The following is a 9,803-nucleotide window of genomic DNA, read 5'->3' as shown; positions in this document are numbered from 1 at the left end:
AGAAATGAGAAAAAGAGAGGAGAAAAGAGCTGAAGAGAAATCGACAGATAAAAACACGGCACGAGAGATAAATGAAAAAATGTCCATCAGATCAGCTTTAAAAAAGGAATTGTTAAACAGATCTGCTCGAGTGTGAGAAGCGTCCGTCACCTGAAAAAAAACAAAAACAAACACCTCTTTGTTTAGGAAAACAGATCAAATCTTTTCATCAGTGAACTGATGATTACGCACTCGCTTCAGTTCAGGTTCAAATGTAAAAACATCTGCTCTGATACAATTTAAAGGAGGAAATAAAAACCCCTGCTTCATAGGTATCGTTTATTATTATAATTATTATAACTTCCATAGATATTTAAGTATTATTCTAATAATTACATAAATAAACAAACATTGATGTTCAAATGGACACAAAACCTGCTTTTCTCATTATCCTATAAACTTCAACTTTAAACCAATGGAAAGGTTTTTTTTCTTGATTTTCAGACAAACCGTATTTTTATGTCCTCCTGTGTCATTTTTGTGTTTCGTTAAAATTGTTTAAAATAAATAAATAAAATCTGGCAGGTGATTTAAATAATCCGAAAGAACCGCTCGGGAATTCTGCTTCGGTATCCGCTGAACCCGACGCTGAGTACCAGGAACTTTCCTGCGTGAACGTCCCGCTAACGTTTAAACACACGTCACTGGCGCTGATATAAACGCAATAATATTACCTTACATGTTTGTTTTTTTAATCTTTTGCAGTGAAATAAACTCCTTTTAACGATCGGCCACCAGCACGCGAACGCAGCACTGCTGCAGGTTTTCTGTTGCTTTTGTGTTTTTTTATATCTCTGGATAAATGATGAAACGTGAACAACTCTTCATTGGCGGCGTTTAGACTTTCTCCATATCGCCTCTTCCCTTTATTCATAAATAAATCCGTTAATCTGGGCTACAGATTCAGAACTCAGAAGCTCCTCTGGGTTTTCCGGAAGCCGTTCGAACCCCATCGACTGAATAAACTTCACAAATCTGCAGATTAAAAGGTTTTAAATCCTGCTGAAGACCTGCGGAGGAGAAACACAAACCCCCGAAATCTCCATGCGTCTGTAGAGGAAGTACAGACGAACCAAACCACACTTCCACACCAAACACCTGAACATCAGGATCTTCACTCGTAACCGGACTCAGTGGTGAAAAGTCTGTGAAACGATTCGTTCTGTAATTACACAGTAACGATGAACAGTAACTCAGGTCTCGATTGATTTGAAACATTTATAACAGAATGAAAAATCAATAAAACAGACACCGAGCTTTATTACAGGGACACGACGCGGACCTGAAGAACATCTACTTCCCTTCCATCAAAACTAAATCTCACACAACGTCCCCAATAATCCACAGAGCCACCGATTCATTATTCTACACGCTGAAGTCTTTTAACATACTTTTGAGTTCTTTCCTCTCTTCTCTGCTCGCTGTCTGTGAGGAGAAATCTTTTATATAACTAATTTATTGTCTTTGGAAGAGGGTCGGACGCTGACAGGTTTAAAAAAAGATCTATTTTTTATAAGATATTACATTTTTCTCTGTCATTCAACAGGAGAGACTTTGCGAGAAGGCGAGATATCGGATATAATAATATTCCATAATACAGCTACTGTCACGTAACCGGGGTGAAGGCGGACGCAAGTGCAGATTCGAGTTTTAATGAAAAAAAATAATAAAAAGAGCGATACAGATAACGTGAGGCTGAGACACACAACAACGTGGTGGAGGATCTCAAGGCAGAAAACCCCCATGAACACAACACAACAACACAACCACGTAACGGCAACGTAAGACAAACGCCAGGCGGTTATAATAGAGCTGCAAGACGTGACTTAAACACTTAACGAAAACGTGACAGAGGTGCAGACGTTCACGTGCCGTGATCCGGTGATGTGCAGTGGCTGATGGGAAACTGTGACAGCTACGTCAGTGTGGGAGACAAAGCATTCCTGATCGGTGAAGACACCATCTTTCATTTGCTTGTAATGGCGTCCTGACATCAGGTCTACCTCCGGCGTGAAGAATAATCTCCAATGATTGGAGGAACAAATTTTGCGTTATAAGCTGAAGTACAGTTTAGATAACACTTTCACATTATTATTTATTAATTAGTTAAAATTTTGCCAGAGATAAAATTCCACAAATGTATCACCTGCCCTTCAGTGGTATTCATTTACAGTCTTCTGGAGCATACAAGTCCTCCTGGGGGGGTCGTCCGGGTCGTCAGGGTCGTCAGGGTCATCAGGGTCGTCCGGGTCGTCCGGGTCGTCAGGGTCGTCAGGGTCGTCAGGGTCGTCCGGGTCGTCAGGGTCGTCCGGGTCGTCCGGGTCGTCCGGGTCGTCAGGGTCGTCCGGGTCGTCAGGGTCGTCAGGGTCGTCCGGGTCGTCCGGGTCGTCAGAGTCGTCAGGGTCGTCCGGGTCGTCCGGGTCATCAGGGTCGTCAGGGTCGTCAGGGTCACGCTGCTCGGAGCGACATGGCCGTGTACCTTCTCTTAATTACCTACAAAAAATACAGGAAGTGTTGTGTAGTTCTGCTTCTAGAAAATGAAGAACAAAGAATGCACCTCAGGTGTGTTTTGCTTTTTGAAAAAAAATGTTTTAATCGATTTATGAAGCCTCTGTAAACTTTATTGTTAAATATTATATGGTAATTGTACAATGCTATCGTATTTTCTACATGAAATTGGCTTGTTTTATTGTAAATAAAAAATCCTGACAAATACGTGTTAAGCACTTTGCTTGTATTTCCGTAAACATTCAATTTCAGCAAAGTTACCGTCAACTACACACGTTGCATCCGTTGATTCCACCATGTTTTATTTACTGACACGCCCCCAACACGGAAACTCGAGGTTCCCACTCGTAATTACGACTTTCTGCTCGCATTCATGTCGTGTTCGACTCGTAAATTCGATCTTTCCGGCGTGACTTGAACGCACCACCTGTTCCTGAAGTGACTTTCAGGCTGAAGGTGATAAATTGATCTAATTTGCATGGACTCCGCCCACTGTTTTACATATTCATGTGGTACACAATCCAGCCGTGCGTTACCAACGCCCCAGCCTGAAGTACTGCTTAATCTCAGATGAACAAACAAACAGATAATGAACATTTATATCCCAGCTCTCAGTCGTGATGTTTTCCTCCGATCTGATCTTACACGCCTTCATCATAACCGCTCCCACGAGTGTGTGTTCTCATTTCTGTTCTCAGCTCGAGTGTGTGACGACGTGCTGCTGCGCTGTCAGAACGGTGGAGTGTGTGTTCTGCACCAGCGTTGTCACTGTCCTCCGGGATTTTCTGGAGTTTTGTGTGAAACGGAGCGATGCCGCGGAGGCCAGTCCTGTGAAGAGCTCCGATCGGGACGTGACCGTCTCCGTCTCTCGTCTCTGCCTCTCTTTTATTCCATCGCTCTCTCGCTCTCGTCTCTCCTCTGCGTCTGAGCGCAGGACGAACGCTGAGGACACGCGACTCGACACCATGAACACGAACCACAGAGACTCGGCCAGAGCTCAGACATGATGGAGGACAAAATACACACAACATACACGCAACATACACACACAACATACACACAACATACACACACAACATACACACAACATACACTCAACATACACGCAACATACACACACAATATACACACAACATACACTCAACATACACGCAACATACACACACAATATACACACAACATACACACACAATATACACACAACATACACACAACATACACTCAACATACACACACAACATACACACACAATATACACACAACATACACACAACATACACACACAACATACACACACAATATACACACAACATACACACACAATATACACACAACATACACACAACATACACTCAACATACACACACAACATACACACACAATATACACACAACATACACACAACATACACGCAACATACACACACAATATACACACAACATACACACACAACATACACACAACATACACTCAACATACACGCAACATACACACACAATATACACACAACATACACTCAACATACACGCAACATACACACACAATATACACACAACATACACACACAATATACACACAACATACACACAACATACACTCAACATACACACACAACATACACACACAATATACACACAACATACACACAACATACACACACAACATACACACACAATATACACACAACATACACACACAATATACACACAACATACACACAACATACACTCAACATACACACACAACATACACACACAATATACACACAACATACACACAACATACACACACAACATACACACACAATATACACACAACATACACACACAATATACACACAACATACACGCAACATACACACACAACATACACACACAATATACACACAACATACACACAACATACACACACAACATACACACACAATATACACACAACATACACACACAATATACACACAACATACACACAACATACACTCAACATACACACACAACATACACACACAATATACACACAACATACACACAACATACACACACAACATACACACACAATATACACACAACATACACACACAATATACACACAACATACACGCAACATACACACACAACATACACACACAATATACACACAACATACACACAACATACACACACAACATACACACACAATATACACACAACATACACACAACATACACACACAACATACACACAACATACACGCAACATACACGCAACATACACACACAATATACACACAACATACACACACAATATACACACAACATACACACACAATATACACGCAACATACACACAACATACACACACAATATACACACAACATACACTCAACATACACACACAATATACACACAACATACACACACAATATACACACAACATACACACAACATACACACAACATACACACACAACATACACACACAATATACACACAACATACACGCAACATACACACACAACATACACACAACATACACACACAACATACACACAACATACACACAACATACATGCAACATACACACACAATATACACACAACATACACACACAATATACACACAACATACACACACAATATACACACAACATACACTCAACATACACACACAATATACACACAACATACACACACAATATACACGCAACATACACGCAACATACACACACAATATACACGCAACATACACACAACATACACTCAACATACACGCAACATACACACACAATATACACACAACATACACACACAATATACACACAACATACACGCAACATACACGCAACATACACACACAATATACACACAACATACACACAACATACACTCAACATAAACACAACATACACACACAATATACACACAACATACACGCAACATACACGCAACATACACGCAACATACACACACAATATACACACAACATACACACACAATATACACACAACATACATGCAACATAAACACAATATACACACAACATACACGCAACATACACACACAATATACACACACAATATACACACAACATACACACACAATATACACACACAATATACACACAACATACATGCAACATAAACACAATATACACACAACATACACACAATATACACGCAACATACACACAATATACACACAATATACATGCAACATACACACAAAACCCACACAATATACACGCATTATACACGCAACATTCACACAACATACACGCAATATACACACACTGCAGGCTGGAGGTCTGGAAGCAGCACTTTGTAAAATATAAGCATAGAAATTTTAAAATATTGATGGACAATAAACACATAACTTAAATTAACTCTCATTCAGTTTGATTTAGCTTTAACCATGCCCCCTCTGACATCATCATTAGGTCACAGTGCCTAATGCAATACCAGCTCAGTAGAAGAGTTTCGCAGGCGATCTTTCACCTTTTAGTTACCGGTTTTTCCCAGCTCTCTCTGAGCTTTGCCTTTTATGGAGTTTTGTGGGTGTGGCTAAATAAATTTACAGCTAATTGGTGTTTATCAGCCTGCGCATGTGAGTACGAAGCAACTCAGCAAAATCTGTGATATATTATATATTTATATCATTTATACAAAAACAATCCGACCCTGGTAGCTAGTTTATTTAATAACAGGCTTTATTCAATTCACTCTAGCTAGTTCGAACCGAAGAGGTTTTCCCTGCATTACCAGTAACAGGAAATGACATCACTGCACACCTGGGAAACATTCTAGATGCAGCTGTTAGACATGTGGTGTTTGCTTCCAGACTTCTCACCTGTAGTGTGTGCTTGTATACAGATGTATACAGTTTTATCTCGATGGTCCTCCATGTTTATAAAAACAGCCGTGATTTTGTTGTCTGTTGAACAGAACTTTGGAAACGCACATCGTTCCAGGACAGACTTTATCCCTGGAGCTCAAACACCGTCTCTGGAACAGAACATCCAGACACTGGCAATAATTTGTCCATGAAACAACAACAACAAAAACAACAACAACAACAATAATAATAATAATAATAATGATAATAATAATAATAATAAGGAGAAGAAGAAGAAGAAGAAGAAGAAGAAGAAGAAGATTGTGTGAACATTGCAGGATGAAATCCTGAGCAGAAGAAACCAAAAACAGAGCATGATTTTTAAGCAAATTTTGGATGCAATGTTGTACATTTTTTAAGTAAAAAAAAAAAGTGTTAACAAATCATCAGCAAATATTCATTTTATATTGTGTGTGTGATACTATAAAAATACAAGCACACCTCGTCCAAATTAGAGCGTGAGACCTGATCGGAAACCCCCTGTTATCATGACCGGTGGTACGGCCCATTTGGTGGGGGTGTGTCAGCTTTTCATTCATATAATTAAGAGTAACAATGCTGTAAATCAATTTACTGTTCAAACAAATATTGTCTTCTTTTGGCTAACTGAGCTCTGTAAAATCAGACCACACCCACTTCCTTAACTTGTTGCCACGCCCATTTCACACTGGTGGCTCCGCCTATTATGACAAGCCAGCACTATATCACTGTTTCATTTACTACAAGCAGTCCACTGGGCCATGAGTTGTGGATTTACTTAGTGGTAGGGCGTAGGGGAAATGACTAAGCACACACCCGACTGCTGGCCCCGCCCATTACCACGCCCACTATTTGTCACTGACTCCGTCGTTAAGACCATTATCACTGTTACTGTCAAACCTAGAACCACCTTCATCCCATTTACTCTGTAGATTTGTGTCACTTCCTGTGTGATCTGTCATATGAAGGAGTCGTCTGTGTGTGTGTGTGTGTGTGTGTGTGTGTGTGTGTGTGTTTAATTGATGTATAAAGGAATTTTTATGAACAAAGGAAACTGAAATGATCTACTTTATGAAGCTGTGTTATAATTGTAAGTGGATAAATCGTGATGTTTTGCTTTATTATTATTTACACGCTCGCTGCACTTAAATCATATTTTTGTTGTTCTGAAAGCTGAATGTAGTAAAATATTAAAATATTAAATGACCGTGTGGAGTTATTTTAATGAGTGACTGAACTGAAGCTTATCTAAACTAGTGTGTGTGGTTAGCAAATAGCCTGCTAGCTAAAGGTGCTATGCTATTTACACTCCTCCTCCTCCTCCTCCTACTACTACTACTACTAATAGTAATAATAATAATGATAAGTTGAAGAAGAAGAAAAGCAGTGAAAGTTACATAATAAATGTAATGTAATGGGCTACACAATGAAAAAATGTGATTGTTTTAATCTAAAACAATATGTCCTTTATTATATATATATATATATAATCTATGTCCTTTATTATATATATATATATATAATCTGTACAAATGAGTAATGATATTAATGAAACCGTTTACGTTGAGGAGTTTTGGGAGCGGAGGAAGCGCAAAACTGCATTCAGAACTTTAAAGATATTTATTCATAAATAAAAACAAAATGATATTAATGATGTGTATTATAGTCTTATAATAATTTTCTACTTGTCCTATTCAAAATCACCTCACTTCCTGTTTCTCACCTCAGTGAGAGTAATTTACATAAAATTTATTTTAAAAATTGCACAATAATGATTAAATATTGCTTTTTATCAAAGTTGTTCATTTTTAATTAGTAAGATAAATATTACAGACTTATTGATTGTTTTCTGCAGTGAAGGAGATACTCAGAGCAACACTTGTTGAAAAAATCGACTCACGTGACACACGCACTGTAACCATAACAACAAATATTAGATAGATTTCACAATATTACAGGATCATTATTTCTACCTGTCCTCCATGTTGGTTTTTCTCGCTCCGGTCCCTGAGCTGCGATCTGATTGGTCGGCTGTGTTTTCCTGTAAAGGTTGCTGGAGTTTTTTTTTTTTAATCAGACGGATTTTGTGTGCGTTTCTCAGAGGATCTACACGCGAGACGAAAAACGTGCACTGGTTTTTGAGGAAGAACGAGAAAGCATGAAAGCAGCCTAGCGGCCCTAAAAAAGCACGTTTTGGAGTGACGTGCGGAGGCTAAGATTTCCGGTTATAGCGGTTATTCGCTAACAGCTACAATTAAATCTGTAGAGTTTACAGAGGACGCGTTCTTACAGGACAGGAACCATTTATTGCCTCTTAATGGAAAGACAGAAACGTGTTTAAAGTGAGACACATCACGTCAGAGATCAACATCACGTCTCCGATCTGTACGTAGAAATGCGCGTTTATCTCAGCAGTGTGTGAACGCGTGTGATAACGGAGTTAAAGCGAGGACGTCTGCGTTAATGAGGAACAGATCAGGAGGGGAAATGAATTCCGTTTGATCGGATGTTCGCTCGTTTTTAATCACGCCACAAAACACCTTTAACCCTGAAATGAACTCGCTATAGAGAGAAGGACGAGGAGGAGGACGTCACGTGACCTGCGTTTCAATCGAAAGAAAATGAAACGTAATGATTTCTCGGTGAAAGTCGTGTTGTGATGTAAATATAAATAATTACTAAACAGAGAAATCGCTTTGAATTGAATATTTATGGGCAGAAATCAACAGCAGCCGGGGCGAGGGGACGAGCCTCATTAAGGCCGCTGCGGCGTTAATGCTTCTGTAACGAGACGGAAAATAAATGGTCTTTAATATAAAGGCTCGCTTGGGCACTAAAACGGAGAGAACGCCAGCACTGTTTAAATCCTACTCTAAATCTGTCTCAGGGAATAGTTTCATATGTAAATAAATCAGTCAGTAATGATTCACCGTGATATTACGATGCGTTATCGATGTTCTGTTTTGTCGGAGGTTTCGTGAGCAGCAGAAATGATTTCTAAAGGATGTGTATATGTGTAACTCGAGGTAAATATTTTGGTAAATTAGGTGTTAAATCGCTCTCGTCCCTGTGCGGAGAAATCAGTCACGAGCCGGTGGAGTTTCGCCGAGTCAGAAGAATGAAGTCATCAATAACAGCACAAGGTGAACAGGAGGAAAAAGAGAAAATAACCACAAGCTCAGGAGTTTTCTCCTCACGCTGAGCTCAGAGGACGAGACACGGGATAAATATTTAACAAGACAGAGAGAGAGAGAGACGGGTGAGAAAGACGAGTGAGAGAGAGACAGGTGAGAGAGAGAGACAGGTGAGAGAGAGTGAGATGGATGAGAGAGAGAGAGAGAGAGAGAGAGACAGGTGAGCGAGAGACAGGTGTATGTGTCTCATTATTCATGGAACAGTCCGACTCTCTCC

General features: G+C 39.7%; 1 protein-coding gene across 1 annotated transcript in view; it reads left to right on the top strand.

Annotated features, from left to right (window-relative positions):
* The window catches only part of LOC108280315 (netrin-G1), a 30,196-nt gene extending 26,597 nt beyond the window's left edge, over positions 1 to 3,599 (top strand). The window contains exon 7 of the mRNA XM_053673508.1: positions 3,246 to 3,599. Within this exon, the coding sequence (XP_053529483.1) occupies positions 3,246 to 3,475 (230 nt within the window). The 3' untranslated portion in view covers positions 3,476 to 3,599. The remainder of the gene's footprint in view (positions 1 to 3,245) is intronic.
* The last annotated feature ends 6,204 nt before the right edge of the window (positions 3,600 to 9,803 follow it).

This window comes from Ictalurus punctatus, chromosome 20 (assembly GCF_001660625.3).
Source record: "Ictalurus punctatus breed USDA103 chromosome 20, Coco_2.0, whole genome shotgun sequence".
NCBI lineage: Eukaryota > Metazoa > Chordata > Actinopteri > Siluriformes > Ictaluridae > Ictalurus > Ictalurus punctatus.
This window is presented reverse-complemented; position numbering and strand designations above follow the sequence as displayed.